Source organism: Eschscholzia californica, unplaced genomic scaffold, assembly GCF_041429995.1.
Source record: "Eschscholzia californica isolate CP2 unplaced genomic scaffold, dmEscCali1.0.p SCAF_3, whole genome shotgun sequence".
Classification (NCBI taxonomy): Eukaryota; Viridiplantae; Streptophyta; class Magnoliopsida; order Ranunculales; family Papaveraceae; genus Eschscholzia; species Eschscholzia californica.
This window is the reverse complement of record NW_028238420.1, coordinates 1,426,148-1,441,982: the sequence shown is the minus strand read 5'-3', so window position 1 is coordinate 1,441,982 and position 15,835 is coordinate 1,426,148. Positions and strand designations below refer to the sequence as shown.

General features: G+C 37.7%; 3 protein-coding genes across 14 annotated transcripts; 2 read left to right on the top strand and 1 right to left on the bottom strand.

Moving 5' to 3' along the window:
* The first annotated feature begins 1,313 nt into the window (after positions 1-1,313).
* LOC147547540 (small ribosomal subunit protein eS21y-like) lies at positions 1,314-3,287 on the top strand. Its single transcript, XM_086671561.1, has 4 exons — positions 1,314-1,482; positions 1,815-1,908; positions 2,054-2,186; positions 3,034-3,287. Exons 2-4 carry the CDS (start codon positions 1,859-1,861, stop codon positions 3,097-3,099), a joined length of 249 nt encoding a protein of 82 aa, XP_086527687.1. The 5' UTR covers positions 1,314-1,482; positions 1,815-1,858; the 3' UTR covers positions 3,100-3,287.
* Positions 3,288-6,045: 2,758 nt separating this feature from the next.
* Positions 6,046-10,061, top strand: LOC147547539 (glyceraldehyde-3-phosphate dehydrogenase GAPC2, cytosolic). Its single transcript, XM_086665772.1, has 11 exons — positions 6,046-6,350; positions 6,495-6,524; positions 6,620-6,720; positions 7,397-7,512; positions 7,675-7,774; positions 7,913-8,120; positions 8,217-8,314; positions 8,456-8,598; positions 8,697-8,780; positions 9,537-9,626; positions 9,708-10,061. The coding sequence occupies exons 1-11, from the start codon at positions 6,347-6,349 to the stop codon at positions 9,751-9,753; spliced, it is 1,020 nt and encodes a 339-aa protein (XP_086521898.1). The 5' UTR covers positions 6,046-6,346; the 3' UTR covers positions 9,754-10,061.
* LOC147547538 (transcription factor GTE10-like) lies at positions 10,014-15,048 on the bottom strand. Of its 12 annotated transcripts, none has more exons than XR_015236846.1 (12): positions 13,244-15,002; positions 13,100-13,148; positions 12,864-13,016; positions 12,466-12,548; positions 12,286-12,355; positions 11,784-11,864; positions 11,586-11,701; positions 11,422-11,488; positions 11,178-11,308; positions 10,657-11,064; positions 10,394-10,515; positions 10,014-10,293 (listed from the first exon to the last, which is right to left on the bottom strand). XR_015236846.1 is itself a non-coding variant. In XM_086665771.1 (11 exons), exons 1-10 carry the CDS (start codon positions 14,402-14,404, stop codon positions 10,744-10,746), a joined length of 2,211 nt encoding a protein of 736 aa, XP_086521897.1. In that variant the 5' UTR covers positions 14,405-15,048; the 3' UTR covers positions 10,295-10,515; positions 10,740-10,743. The 12 variants fall into 12 exon arrangements, 4 of the variants coding, with proteins under 4 accessions (XP_086521897.1, XP_086521896.1, XP_086521895.1 ...); XR_015236851.1 differs by having other exon boundaries at positions 10,036-10,293; positions 10,740-11,064; positions 12,475-12,548; positions 13,256-15,048; XR_015236845.1 differs by having other exon boundaries at positions 10,036-10,293; positions 10,740-11,064.
* Between the last annotated feature and the right edge of the window lie 787 nt (positions 15,049-15,835).

Sequence of the window (15,835 nt, the reverse complement as noted above, 5' to 3'; positions counted from 1 at the left end):
GACATGTTCGAAAGTACGGGATATTTGGTTATGTACTAGACACTAGAAAAATAAAATAGTCAAAGCAGATCAAGTTAAGGATAACTCCAGATCTGATTTCTTCACTATTAAATGTTTATCAAATCTTCATTCTTCACTATAAGCTATGTTTCTAAACCTAAATTTGAAATTTCGCTAAAACCCATGAATCTCTGTTCAAGAAAAATATTTCACGTTGCAACCTTCACAAAATAAGGAAAAAGATAGAAATATAAGACGAATGAAACTAAAAAAAGTACAGTGAACTTCCACATAACAACGAATCGTGGGAACGGATTACGAACGGTAAAATGTGACGGGAACTGAGGAATTTACACTACATTCCAACACGTAAACCTATATCTATGACGTTAAATATAACAAAAATTGGGACAATATCTAAGAGAACCTGGAGATGTTCAGTGCACCATTTTATGCACTCAACATTTTAATATTCCTAGAACAAATATGTGAAGTAAAAAAGCAAATATAGTTAAAGCAGATCAAGTTAAGGATAACTCCAGATCTGATTTCTTCACCATTAAATGTAAATCAAATCTTCATTGTTCACTATATTCACTAGAAGCTTTGTTTCTGAACCCAAAGATGAATTTCTCCCAAACCCATGAATCCCTGTTCAAGAAAATGATTTATTCCTCATTAAATTTTCACTGAATCTGACTTTTCCAAAAAAATTCACCGACAGATTTTTTTCAATATTTCTTCACCATTAAGCTTTCACCAAAACCTGTCCAAAAAATCAAAGTATTCCAGAAACAATAACCTTAGGTCTGATTTCTTCACCGTTAATTTTTTCTTTCAAAAACATCATTCTTCACTATATCCATGTAGAAAAAAGAGCCAACATTTTGTATTTTAAACCCTAAATCCAGATTTGTTGCTTCCAGATCTCTGCTGGATTTAGGGTTTCTACCGAGATAGGAAAGATCCAAAAAAAAGTGTGTAGAAATGTTTTAGAGAGAGAGATATATAAATTTCGAGAGAGAGAGATAGAGAGAAAAGGAGATTTTTAGAGAGAGAGAGATGGTTTAAAAAAAATTAGAACTGTATAAATTTTTTGGAGAAAGAGAGATGTAAAGAAGATAAAGATAAAAGGGTATTAGGGGTATTAAACTAGTTAGGCACAATTCCCTGTTGTACCTTTATCTCGGGCCCACCAAAACCATTAATATTTGGACCTAAACCTTATATCCGGATAACCCTGGATCTTACCCACATAAGCACCCCTTTTTTTGGTCCTCTCCCTCAAAAATCCTTTTTCTTATACCAACTTTGGGGGCATTTTCGTCTACTTTTTTTGTTTGTCTCGGCCCTCGGGTTTAACCATTTTTAGGGTTTCCGCGGGAGCTTCTTGATTATAATAATAAAACCCTGAGTTAATAATTTCTAAAGATTTCTTCTTCCCTCTCTCTCGATTTCAAGCTTCTTCCCTGTTTTTCTCTGGTAAGCTACGTAAACACACTCATTTTGATTTCTTATTACTAATTTAGGGTTTTCATTTTGCATTTCTGTACATCGTATGTTCATCAATCTATTAGTATATTTGAGAGAAGATCCACACTCTGATCAGACTAATAGATAATCAAACAACCCTTACCCCTTTCATGAAAATTAGGGTTATCTTACCATCTAATCGTTTTCCAGACTAATTTATAGTCAAAGCCTCTAACCTCTTTGGATGATATTAGGGTTATCATTTAACTTCTGCGAGTCGTTTGAATTACACTTAATTCCTTAATTATGCCAAGTTTCTAATTTTTTTCTTTGAATTCCAGCTTGATTGTGTTGTTCCTGAAGACTTAAAAAGGAAACCTTAAAGATGCAGAATGAAGAAGGGCAAAATATGGATCTTTACATTCCAAGGAAATGGTAAGAGAAAAGAAAAAGTCTTCCTTTTTTGGTTAATTACATCTAAAAACTTAGTTGTTCTTGATCTGTGTATCTGTTTTTGTGTGTATTATATTCGCCCTAGAATGGTTTTGTGTTGTTAATGAAATTGTTTTCCGATTTGCAGTTCGGCAACGAACAGGTTGATTACCTCTAAGGATCATGCTTCAGTTCAGCTTAATATCGGACATTTGGATGAGAATGGAATTTATACCGGCACCTTCTCCACTTTTGCTCTTTGCGGTTTCGTCCGTGCCCAGGTTCATATTCTTGCTTATCTGCATTTATCTTAGTCGAAATCATATATTGTTGCTTTTGTTTTATTACATTTTAATTTTAGGGTAGTTCGTAGTTTTTGAATTCTTGTTTACTGCAAATTTGAGTTAGATAAGTAGATAACCAGGGATGAAGTCAATTGAGAGTGATTTGTGATATTGATGTTTAGTTTTTTACTATATCAGTTTATCATTTACGGTTTTAAATCGTTATATCTATCTTGAAGAAAGACACTTGGTTATTAGGTTAGTGGAAGAGAGTAGTTGAACCTATATAATTATTCTGCCAACTATGACCGTGTGAATAATCTTTAGGCTGCTATTATTAGATATCGTTGTTGCTTACTTGCTTGCTTAAATGTAATGTTTCTGTCAATATAATTGTGTCTTTGAAAAATCTTCGTGAATTTCGTGAACTCTTTTTGTCGGATAGATACAATAGGATGAACCTTTAACTCGAAGTTATGATTCTAACGAGTCTGGATAATGAAATGAATTTATGTAATGTTGACCTCTGTGTTTAACTACCTACTACCAAATACACATCTTTGGCCGTTTATTATATATAGAGTCTGCCTACCCGATGAATAACTTCTCTCTATTTGGAACATGTCCTGATACTGATAAAGAAACCGCTTGGGTTTATACTGAGATAATGTACGGACATTTCAGTCCCTTCGACTTGTTGATTTGGCTTGTAGAGTTCATTCTTATAGCGAAGTTAGGCTAGTTCTTTCATCTATTTTAGAAACTTGCTTACTGTAACTCCAAAATAGATTGGTCGTATTATTTTGGTGGTTGAACTAAATAATAACGTGTTTGGTATTTATAGGGAGATGCTGACAGCGCAATTGATCGGCTCTGGCAGAAGACGAAAGTCGAAGTTCAACAACAGTAGGTAGAGATGTAAATCATCTCTATGTGTTAACTCATCAAGCCTTCATCTAGGGAAAAGTAGACATTGTCATTATTAATGTTAAAACGTCAATGAGTTTTGGTTAATTTTGAGAGTTTTCATCATTCGTGAATATTAATTTGACACTTATCTCAATTCCTATTCTAGATTTTCGACCTCTTTGTGGATAATTGGTGTGTTCCTAATGAATTTGTTCTTTGTGTGGCATCTATATATGTCTATGGATCGTATGCTTGGACATCAAAATTGTCTCTCCTAGGTGGGTTCATTCCTCGAGGGGGCAAGCAATAGTTTTTTAGGAGTAATTTAGCTCATCTGAATTTTCTAGTTCAATACGGCAGATTTCAGAATTATTTTCTCGGGCACTTACTCAGCATGTCTGGGCCGAACAGGCACACTTCCCTAGTGTCCGCTCGGTCATCCCGACGAAAAGGACGGGCATTTTGGTTTTTTCTCCAATGAGGAGCTTGTCTATGAAGTTTTAAGGGCAGGACGAAATGGTTATCGGGCACCGGTCACTAATCTTTCGGGTGGGTGGGTAGTGACTGACTTGGTCACCGGGCTCCCACTGACTCTGCGCAAGCAGGCTCGTGGGCTGTTCCCGGGTTTCCGAACCAAAACTCCACCTCTAGTGTGCACCATAGAAGCTTTCTCGTGCTCCCGAAGCTCTAGATTGATGATGACATGTGTGCTAACGTTTTATGCACACAGAGTTAGGGCATAGAAGAGATTAGTCGGGTGGGAGTTGGAAAATTTGGAACTTGATTAGGTAGGTAAGTATGACCTTTATATTTGTCTTTGTCCGTGATTCCTCTTCTTTTGATAAAGCTCTCTCTCTCACACAACTTGATCCCCAAGCAAATGTCTTTTCCCATGAAAGACCTTTCTTATCTTTCAATTCTCTCTCTCTTCCACAAAACCATCTCTTTATTTCCTTCTATAATTAAGACGAAAATATCTTTACATTTTTATAATTAATTGAATATTTCTTTACTCTTTAGTCTTCAAAGCAAACCGTATATTTATGGCCAGCGCTTTGGGGAAAGCTAAATAGTTTCCGGGGTTTGAAATTTTAAAGGGAATATACAAAATTTTGAAAAATTTCCGGGGAAACATATTTTATGGGGAATATGGCTCAAAATAAGAAACTCTCCCCCTCACCTCCCTCCACCTCACCTCACCTCCCTCCACCTCATCTTCTCTCTCTCTTCTCCGATAGGTCGCCGGCCGGAAAATTTTCCGGCCGGCGACCATGAATTTTTTTTTTTCTCACACATCTCTCTCTCTCTCTCTAAACTCCAGCGCAGGGGGTTTCCCTTCGCCGGAGTTCCGGTCTGTTGAAGAACAGACCGAAACTGGTCTGTTCTTCAACAGACCAGATCGGTCTGTTCTTCAACCGGTCTGTTCTTCAACAGACCGGAACTGGTCTGTTGAAGAACAGACCAGTCCGGTCTGTTCTTCAACAGATCCGGTCTGTTGAAGAACAGACCAGTTCCGGTCTGTTCTTCAACAGACTGGAACTCCGGCGAAGGGAAACCCCCTTCGCCGGAGTTTAGAGAGAGAGAGAGAGATGTGAGAAATTTTTTTTTTTTTTTTTCTTCATGGTCGCCGGCCGGAAAATTTTCCGGCCGGCGACCTATCGGAGAAGAGAGAGAGAAGATGAGGTGGAGAGAGAAGCTGAGGTGGAGGGAGAGAGAGAGCTGAGGTGGAGAAGCTATCTTGCTTTCCCCCTAAATAAAATTGTCAAACAAAATTGACCAATTTTTGACTAAGTCTTCACACCCCGGAAACTATTTAGCTTTCCCCAAAGCGCTGGCCTATATTTATTAGTATGTTTAAATACTCTATATGTTTGTTACTCCCTCAGTCCCAAAAAGAATGACCTAATTTCTATTTTGGATTGTCCCATTTTAGTGTCTTATTTCTAAAAATAAAGAAAGAAACTTTTCGCTCTTTCCAATAATACCCACTACTATAAATTTAATGACAACTTTATTTAAAGGTAAGTTCAATTTTTTCATTGTAAATTATAATAGTTAACGAGGATACAACTGGAAAAACCATGTTATTTTTGAAAGTCAAACACCAATTAATGATGTTCCCTTAATAAGTTGGGTTTTCAAAATAGGTCATTCTTTTTGGGACGGAGGGAGTAGTTGTTAATACTGTGCACTCCGATAACAAATCATGTTTATTGAGAGAACCAATTTTGCACAACTGCACAATATCAATAACGGATAACAAACTGTAAAGAACGTTAGCAAGAGGGGCATTTGTGTTAGTAAAATCTCATAACCATACTTTCATTTAATCGACGATCATGAGAAACCCAAAGTGAGATTTAGATTGATTTAGACCAAAAGTAAAAGTCGGAAATATCTGAAATCATAATCAGCCACGATCTTCAGGTAGCGGAAAAGCCTGACTGTTGATGACCATTTGCGTCGGTCGAACATGTAAGAAGTCAACTTGCAATTTGTTTTCGAAACAGCATGTTGGCACAAATACCAAAGATAAACTTGTATACATCATAAATATGCTCATAATTGCTATAAAATTATCCTAAAGCACCCAAAAACTAGCTCTAGTCATTATTTATATACATTTCCACCTCCACCGTGTTTGATTTTAAGAGCATCTTGAATGAGACACTCAAACTCTAAAACATAGAGTGTCATTGAGGCTTTTTAGATTTTTTGTTAAAATAAATTCTCTACTAGGACAATCTATTACACACTTTATGATGAGGTGTAGACATTTATTATAAATTTTCAAGAGAGACACTTTTCAAATTAGAATGTCTTCTTGCGTTTTCTAAGTGCTACCTTATTACACTTAAAAGTTTAAATTTTGGTTAGATTATTTTTTTCTTATTAAAGTTAAGCGTGATATGTGTATCAAATAGACTTTCAGAGTTTTTCTCCAGTTGTCCAACTGGAGATGTTTTAAGAAATTCCAAAATTCAGAGTTGAAAAACTATCCAATCCAATGGAGCAAAACTCACTTTGTTTTACCTTTTACAAGACAAAACTATTTGGAGTCCAAAACTTAGAAAAACATAACCATAACGCCGTTAGTTTCAACCCTTTCACATTGACCATATCACCCCTCCCCTCTCTCCTCTTCCTCAATATAATCCTCTTCTTCTCTAAACCTTTTCTTCACACCTCTGTTTTCCTCTGTTTCTCTATCTATCTACTTCAAACTTCTCTCTCTCTCTCTATAAATCATGAGTAAATTCTCTCTACCCTTTTTTCCTCTTCTACTTCTTCTTTCAATTTTGCAGATTCTGATTTAGAATTTCGTTTTCTTCTTTTGATTTGAAGCTGATTTGTGTTTTTGTTTCATTTTGTGGTTGAATTTTTCTTTTTACACAGGTACCGGAAAGATCAAGATTGGAATCAATGGTACTTGAACTTAACTATTCTGTTCTGTGATTTTTATATGTAGAAGTTATTTGTTTTTTAAGAATTTGATAAGATTTGTTCAAAATTGGTGGTAGGATTCGGAAGAATTGGTCGATTGGTTGCAAGAGTTGCTCTTCAAAGAGATGATGTTGAACTTGTTGCTATTAATGATCCCTTCATCACCACTGATTACATGGTAACCCTCTCTCTCTCTCTCTCCATGGTCATTTTAGTAGTGTTTGTTTTTTCTAAATAAGATCTGACTCTGGGTCTGAGTTTCTGTTAAGATCTGAAATCTGACTCTGGGTCTGAGTTGGCTTGAGTCTTACTTCATGATGTTTTTTTTTGTGCCTAACCCTAACTCGTCTCATGCGGAAATAGCTGATTTGGGTTGATTTTGGGTCTATTTGAATCAGACAATTCAGATTCAGAAGAGTTAGATGACTCAGATTACTGAGAATGAGAAAATAAATAAACACCACCTTGTTAGTTGTCTTGAGGTGTGACCCGAGTCATATTTTAGAATGTTTGTTCTTGTCTGATTCGCCCGACATGGCAGATTTTGGGTCTATATGAATCAGACAGTTTAGAGTCAGATGCCACAGATACAGAGAATGAGAAAATTAATAAACGCGGTCTTGTCAGTGGTCTTGAGTTGACCCGAGTCATATTATAGAATGTTTGTTCTTGTGTGACTCGTCCGACATGGAAGATTTTGGATCTATACCAATTGGACAGTTCAAATTCAGATGAGTCAGATTGTGGGTCTATTTGTCTTGATCAAATTTTACTTGATCTTGAAGGAATTAGTAAGTAAACGTTGTTTCGCGATTTCTCCTGATAGTATGAACATTTATATTTTTGCTGTGTAGACATACATGTTCAAGTATGACAGTGTTCATGGTCAATGGAAGCACCATGAGCTCAAGGTGAAGGACTCTAAAACCCTCCTTTTCGGTGAAAAACCAGTCACAGTCTTTGGCGTTAGGTAGTCATTCTTCTTCAACCTCTCTTTGTGATTGTTTCTTGCGTCTTTTTTGTTGTTTTTCCGTGTCCTTTTTGTATTTGAAGTTCAAGAGTTTTCATCATTTTGGTTCGAAATTATGGCTATGAAATTGAGTAATTGATACTTGTTGAACACAATTTTAAGGAACCCTGAAGAGATCCCATGGGGTGAAACTGGAGCCGAGTATGTCGTCGAATCAACTGGTGTCTTTACCGACAAGGACAAGGCTGCTGCTCACTTGAAGGTCTGCACTATTTTCCTTTCTGCAGTTTTTTTCGTTTACGGTTTCGTGTAATTTGCTTTCTCAATTTTTATGCATTTGGGATCCATCACTACTGGCATATTGATTGAGTTTCTCTTTTTGCGTTTGAATTGTTCCTAGGGTGGTGCTAAGAAGGTTGTAATCTCCGCCCCAAGCAAAGATGCTCCGATGTTTGTCGTTGGTGTAAACGAGAATGAATACAAATCCGACATTAACATCGTCTCCAATGCTAGTTGCACTACCAACTGCCTTGCTCCTTTGGCCAAGGTTATCAATGATAGATTTGGCATCGTTGAGGGTCTTATGACTACTGTCCACTCCATCACTGGTGTGTTTTCTTGTTACCTTGCCGTGTCGTTTAATTTCTAAATGTTAAAGATTTATATTGTAGATTGATAGGTGTTTCTTGATTGTCGTTGTTTAGCTACCCAGAAGACGGTTGATGGGCCATCAAGCAAGGACTGGAGAGGCGGAAGAGCTGCTTCGTTTAACATCATTCCCAGTAGCACTGGAGCTGCCAAGGTAACTTCACAAGGGTCTCATTTTTTTTCGTTTGGTTTTAGGGTTATGCAGAATCACTGGAAACATGGGAGACTTAAGACGTGTAGAAGAAATTATTTTCGTTTTTCATTCATTTGTCGTAAAACTAATGTTTCTTTGCAGGCTGTCGGAAAAGTGTTGCCATCACTCAACGGCAAGTTAACAGGAATGTCTTTCCGTGTTCCTACTGTGGATGTCTCCGTGGTGGATCTCACTGTAAGGATCGAGAAGAAAGCAACATATGATCAGATCAAAGCTGCCATTAAGTATGAACCGAAAAATCTATCATTTTCCATTTATATTAGTGTAATTAGGTCAACTGGTAGAAGTGTTTTTCATTTATGGTTTGGTTTGATGTTCTTAGGGAGGAGTCAGAAGGCAAGCTAAAGGGCATCTTAGGTTATACTGAAGATGACGTGGTTTCGACAGATTTCGTCGGTGACAACAGGTAAGGATATACGTTAAATCCATAATATTTAATATCTAATGTTTGTGCTGTTCGATCAAGACCTCCATTTCGTCCTGTGGTCTGAACGAGTACGCGTTTTTTTTGGGTTGAGGTTATCCGTCTCGAGTTTGCATTTCGGAGAGTTTGCCTATGTCTTGAGTTAATTAGGGTCTTACCATCTGAACCCCAAAATGAGCTTACCTGATCCAGCCAATCCAACTCGTAGTCTCGATCAATGTCTTGTACAGTGTCTTGTCTTATTACCCTAGAGTCCAGACGTCAGTATTCAAAGAAACAAAATTGACCTCAGAAATTTGGCTTCATTCTCAGAAGGCTAACAATTTTAGAACTAGCCCTAGTTGGTAGTGGGAAAGATGAGGATAACCCTAAAACTGCTTATCTCTTGGCACTTTGCTCAATTCCCCTGGTTTGTTGCTATTCACTATCTACATCATGAGATTGCCCTACTTTTGTCATATCTAAGAGATATCTCAAATTGCCCCGCCAGTAATAGTAGATGAGGATAACTCTGAACTTCTTATCTAGGGCACCTTGTTCAATGCCCTTGTAATGTTGGTATCCGGAAGTTGGCCCCGTGGGCCAAAACGTGTCTTTTTGTTAGGTTATATGGATCACGTGTGATGTGACCATCTAGCGCGCCAGTTTTCATCTGACTTTAAACCAGTTGACAATGAGTGGAGATGCCCAAGATGTTTTATATATTTGTCTATGGAACTAAAGAAATAATTTGTGCAGGTCAAGCATCTTTGATGCCAAGGCTGGAATAGCGTTGAACGACAATTTTGTGAAGCTTGTGTCGTGGTACGACAATGAATGGGGATACAGGTAACCGACGATACAACTTCATTCTCCTACTTGTATATTGATCATCTCATTATATGCTCTAATATTTTGATGAAATTGCAGCTCGCGCGTTGTTGACTTGATCGTTCACATGTCCAAGACCCAGTAAAGTACTCGATCCTGTTGACGGAGGTTTACTTTCTCAAAATCTGAAATATGAATATGCTTTATGGGGTTTTAGCTTGTGTTATTACTTAATAAGGAAATAAAGAGTCTAGGTTGTGATATTTAAGGAATAAAGAACTTGTGACCCGAGGGAGCACTCTTCCGTGGACAATGAAGTTTAATCATGTGGATTGTTTGAGGGTTGGATTCGTTAATAGACATTCACCAGTTTCTTGTCGATAACTGTTGTTTTCTGTTATCTTTAGTTTGTAATTTGCGATTATGATTTGGTTATATAAATTTTTTTCACAAGTCCTATGTGATATCTGAGTCGAGGTTTTGAATTGACTTCAGTAGATGGCCAAGCGTTTGTTTCTGTTTGACTTGTCTGGATGGCTCAATTAGGTAAATACACTTGAGTCAGATTATTCAGATTTCTGACGAGTGTGATCCAGGCAATGAGAAAAGATCAAGCAACTCCGCAGCATCTTTTCACGCCATCATTTTCCAACTTTCTGCAATTTGAAATGAAACGAATAGAAATCTGCCGGAAAAAAACAAAAGTTTCCACATTAACCAAAGTTTCATAACCATCATAAAATGTGCACTGACAAGCTAGTTGGTTCCTATCTAAGTTTTAGCACCTCAATCTCTTTTCATGTACAAAGTTCAGTTTCAATCAACTCTTTGAGCTTTCGTTGGTGTCTTCACTTCTCGCATCTCAGAGAAATCCAGGAATGCAGATCAGACCACCCACACATGGAAGCTGCAATAAGATCACGACACGAAAGCGAAAAATGAATACAACAACTAAAGTGCAAAGAGAAAATGAGTAATATAACTAGAGTTCAAACGGAAAAAGGCTGAGGAAAATCAGAGTACTGTCGAGGGTTTTAAATCAGAGTACCTGTCAAGGGTTTTCCTATCGAACAACTACCGTTTCTATTTTCTTGGGTTGTCAAAGTACATACAGAAAGCAATGGAATATACCCTTTCAATCGATTTCTATTTCCTCTTCATTGTCTTGAATTGGTGGTGATGGTGGTGGTGGTGGTGGTGGTAGTGGTAGTGGTGGTTCAAAGACATCAGCAGGGACAACTTCTTCCTCATCTACATAATCCATTTTCATGAATAGTCCAAGCTGCTCTAATGGATTACTGGCACCCTGGAAGTTGAAACAACCCATTCCTTCTTCAGATTCATATTCGTATTGGGTAGGCTCGTCTGGAGGCAAATGAACATGGACAGGGGCAGCCCTAAGCATTTTCAAATCCTCTAGAAACTGTGAATTTTCAATTTGAACGGTCTTCTCCATCTGTACAAGCAACCAAATAAATCACCAACGTTGCAGATGTACTTGACTTCACTAAGATAATAAAACTTCGACAATATATATATATATATATATATATATATATATATATCAACCTGCAACAGTGCCTGACGCGCAGCTTCTCTCTGCAGTTCCCTCCTCCTTTTGGCTTCAGCTGCAACCTCAAGTTCAGCTTGTCTACGAGCATCTTCGGCAGCTTCAGCTTCAGCTTTCAAGCGAGCCTTTTCTGTGAAAAGGAATAGCCACAATAACCTTAATAATTATTCCGTAGCACACTCCCAAATCAAATAATACCTAAACATTCGAGAACGTTCACTTTAAAAGGGTGAAAAGTCAAACCTTCCCTTTGTTGCCTTTCAAGCTCTTCCTTCTCGAAACGCAGTTTCTCGGGATCTCCTTTTTCACTCTGCCCTCAGAGTATTAAAATAATACTCGAATCATTTCGGAAAATGGATATGTGAACACAAAGTAAGCTTGAATACAAAACCAACTTTTTAACCAACCTTGTTCATTGTCTTTTCTCGCGCTTTTAGGATAGTATCAGCGAAGCGGCTCCTCAATAAAGCTGCACGATAGAGCTTGTCTTGTGAAACCTGACTGTCAGATCGAGCACTCTCCCCTAAAGGATTTGAAGCACCAAGTATCAAGATCATGAACCAAACTGAACGGTCTCTCACAAGATTAAACCATCCATCGCTTACCCTCTTGTCGGCTATTGACTTCAACCGAAAGTGGTTTTGGCTGTGCATTCTGCTCAACCTGATCCATTCCACTAACAGGTCCTGCACATAGCGAACAATAAAACAGTGTCGAAGTTGGAAATTTTAGCCTTTCGCGCTAACCATTACAAGTTTTAATCTTGAGTTGAAAAATACGAGAATTGTTTCTAGCTCCGATGAAGTACGAAGGTTGTGGCTGTGAGGGGTCATGTGATGATGGTGGCAGTGCTCCTGTTGGGTTTTGGACAGAGAACGGTGAAAAATGATGATAAAAAAAATATATTACAAGTTTCTTATTCATGTAAACAAGTTGTCTGCTAACAATTATAATTAAAAACCAAGTTTGAGTTTAATATAATTGATTATATCTGCCATGACAAAACACAACTTTCACATCCATGCAAATTGGATGATAAAACAATTATCAAACCTATAACAGGTCCATTTAGTGGGTTCATACAACGTTAGAAACTAAGCAACTCACGGTTTACACGACGAGGACCAGGAGCACCATTTATTTCTTGGCTTAACACATCTCCAGAACCCATGAGTTCCTGCATAAAAGCATGCCAAAATCAGATAAAGAAACTAATCTTTCTTAAGCAGAACAAGTCAATCTGAAGACCAATACTTGAACAGAAGTGAAATAGAACCCAGTACTAACAGGAGTTACTTTTGTTGCATTTAATGGAGATGAAACTTTAACGTGATCAGAATCGCTTCCTGAAGAACTGCTAGAGTCCGAATCTGCAAAGGAGGGAAAGATTAATTAAGGAAAGAAAAGTATAAACCATAAACATCTCCATCTTAATAACGAAAAAGTGAAATAGATAGTGCACTAGCAACCCATTCTTTCCAACAATTAAATAATATCCTAAAGAGAATACTTATCAATACCAACAAATACAAATAGCTTTCAAGTAATTAAACAACACTTCACGTAATTTGAAGTCCATTTTCTTCCTAATTGGGTCTTTATGAACACTGATACACTAATGGAAAATATCATGCTGCTCTCCCCTTCCCCGGACTTCAAAAATAGAAAGTAAGACAAATACAAACCACTAGAGGAAGATCCTGAACGACTACTGGAGCTACTTGTTGCACTGCATTTACTACTACTTGGGGATGTAACTCTGTCAATCTCCACCAAACATTTCGAAACTGGAGGATCACTCTCACCAATATTGACTTCTTCTTCCACAGGGTCATTTCCTATATAAGAAGACCAAATAGCAGTTGAGAAAACCAATATCCTCAAAAGATACAGATTTCAATGTATAAAGACAAAATTTAACCTTCGATAGGTTGCATTGACGAATTGCTAAATCCCGAGACATTCAATATCTGCACGGACAATAATATACATTACTGCACGTCTGCCCTATACATTTCTGGAATCTTAAAGAGCAAGAAAGACTTGGAAACCAGATCACAAATACCGGAAAAGGTACCTCCATTTCGCAAAACTCAGCTTTTGTCTCCACTGCTTGTTTCTTCCGCATGAATTCATCACTGAGATAATCAACATTAATCTCAAAGTCATCCTCACCAATTGCACTAGCCCCACCACTATGTTTCTGCAGGAGGTCAATAATATGTTCCGGGGACACTATATCTGACGACTTTATATCTCTGTCAAGATTATATTTTTCCGTGACTGTCATTATCTTTTCTGTCTTAATATTACGACTCGTCGAATTGGGCATTCTCTTTTTAGAAGGCTGAATTGACTTAGCAGCTGAAGTTTCTCTTTTTCTAGGGACAGAAAGTTGCTCCGGAATTGGTGTGGGTTCATTAACAGGAAGTTTTTTCTCAATATATTTCCACTTTGATTCGAAAAGTCTGCTAAGTTTACGAGCCAAGATATGGACATCATGTCCTGGTGGATTATAGGTCATAGCATTAGAGAACGTTAGTCTCACATCAGCAAGAAACTCTAATGGACTTGAGTAATCACCCGTACCAATCTTGCTCTTCACTGTCCCCAAATCCATTGGATGTTTTATAACTTCAAAATAATCTGGAATATTCAGCTTCACAGCATCCACAGGGGTATTGAAAATATGACCATATGGTTGATCCATCACTTTCTTCAGGAGTACCTCACACTGTGTCATTAACTTCAAATTGGATTGACTAGACAGAGGATCCCTATTCACAGACTCACATTTTCGTGGAAAACCCTTGTTCATGCTCCGACCATTTCGACCTGGCGGAGCCCATTTCCTTCCCTGCCCAGACAAAAGTCCCGTTGATCTCTGCAAATTCTCAGTCCGTGTTCGCTCATTATAGCTAGTCGATGGAGTAGCAATATCCGACAACCTGGGTTGAAGTTTCTTTTGAAGATTCCTAACTTGTTCAAGCTCACCTTTTAGTCTTATTTCCAATTCCTTCTTTTCAAACCGAGACATCTTGGCGAAAGAGATAACTTCTATAGGAATGCCAAAACTATCACTTCTATCAACATCTAAACTTGTACATTTCCTCTTAGGGGAACAAGAATACTTTGAAGTAGTCCTCTCAGTTTCAAATCTACCCATTGCTTCTGCTTCTTGATAGTGATCAGGAACAAATCCAGAGAATTTCTGTTTCTTACCCATTAGAAGTGAAAGACCTCCAGTGAGCTTCTTTTTAGGTTTGTTTATGTAAGTGAAAACCCTAATTTCCCTTGGTCTGTCATATCAATCACAGGAGTAATTTCATTGATCCTATTTGTTCAAGTTTCTAAGGCCAAAATCCAGTTTTTTTTTAGGTAATTGATACCCTAATTTCCCTTAAGGTTTGAAACTTAGTCAAATCTTTTAATCTAGTTACTGTTTGAAGTTAACATTCTTTCACAAGAAATGATCTTTCACAAGAAACCCTAAACTTGAGTTGGTTCACTAATTTAAGTCAAACAAGAAGTTCGGAATGTGAATAAACCAATCCAAAGATTAGAATTACCATCAAAACCAGCAAAAGTTTGATCTTTCGCGCCAAGATTTTGAAATACTTCTATAGGACGAAGTATGTCACCAAAGATGGAGTTTTTAAACCCACGAAGATGAAACCCTAAATTAAGAAATCAAGATAAAATGAAGAAAATAGTAATACTACTACAAAAGAACGCTTAAGGAAACCCTAGAAAGTCCGTCTTCATTCTTAGAGAGAGAGAGAGAGAGAGGTGTGATGAAAATTGGTCTGGTAATCTGGTTCCTCGCTACTATGAGTCACGTCCGAAATTTCAAGTGGTTGGTCATGAAAATGGGCCTATTTTAGGACCCGCGTTGAGAAAAAGGCCCAAGATGGGTTTCGACCCAAGCCCACACATTGATATAGCCCCATAATTTTCAGTTGGTGTAGGTAGAGTCGTAGAGATGGTGGTTGTGGCGGCGGTGGTGGTAATAAGTCGAAGGAGAGAGTACAGAGAGATGGTGGTGGTAATAAGTCGAAGGAGAGGGTACAGAGATATGGTGGTGGTGGTGGGGCAGTGGACAGCGGTGATGGTGGGGCAGTGGCGGTTGGTGATGCTTGTAGTGGTGGTGATGGTGGTGGTTGGTGATATTGGCGCTGTTAAATGTAAAGACGAAGTTCATGAAAATATCTGTAGGTATAACGAATGACTTTAACTAAATCAATGGACCAACACAAACGTGATGTGTTGGGCGGGCATGGTGTGCCCCTATATCAACTTTCATCGACTCCATTTATATCATATGCATATTCTTATAAGAAATGGTGAACCGCGAGATAGTCTAGTATATATGTATTTTCTTTTATCATTTGCTACATATTTGTTTCTCCGCCGAATCTTATCACGCTATCCTTTTCTACGAAAGAGCGATTTCTCGTAAGAAATATAAAGGCTACTATAGTACTATGTAATTGTACAAGATTCCAAACGGCTAATTTTTGTGTATGATAACAAAAATGTCTTGAAGATAAAAAAAAAGACATATTTGCTTTGTTCTAAAAGTAGATAGACATACTAAAGAACTCCTCATGATTATTGTGATTTTGCTTTTCGACCTTAAAAAGATGGTACCCATTAA

Excerpts from the sequence above, each read along its gene's own strand:
- LOC147547540 (XM_086671561.1), top strand. The coding sequence starts at position 1,859 with ATGCAGAATGAAGAAGGGCAAAATATGGATCTTTACATTCCAAGGAAA. Across the intron at positions 1,909-2,053 it reads CTTTACATTCCAAGGAAATG|TTCGGCAACGAACAGGTTGA; the intron begins GTAAGAGAAAAG and ends TCCGATTTGCAG. Across the intron at positions 2,187-3,033 it reads GCGGTTTCGTCCGTGCCCAG|GGAGATGCTGACAGCGCAAT; the intron begins GTTCATATTCTT and ends TGGTATTTATAG.
- LOC147547539 (XM_086665772.1), top strand. Across the intron at positions 6,525-6,619 it reads GATCAAGATTGGAATCAATG|GATTCGGAAGAATTGGTCGA; the intron begins GTACTTGAACTT and ends AATTGGTGGTAG. Across the intron at positions 7,513-7,674 it reads GTCACAGTCTTTGGCGTTAG|GAACCCTGAAGAGATCCCAT; the intron begins GTAGTCATTCTT and ends CACAATTTTAAG.
- LOC147547538 (XM_086665768.1), bottom strand. The coding sequence starts at position 14,404 with ATGGGTAAGAAACAGAAATTCTCTGGATTTGTTCCTGATCACTATCAA. Across the intron at positions 13,149-13,243 it reads AAATGGAGGTACCTTTTCCG|ATATTGAATGTCTCGGGATT; the intron begins GTATTTGTGATC and ends TTGTCCGTGCAG. Across the intron at positions 11,309-11,421 it reads TGAAAGGCAACAAAGGGAAG|AAAAGGCTCGCTTGAAAGCT; the intron begins GTTTGACTTTTC and ends TCCTTTTCACAG.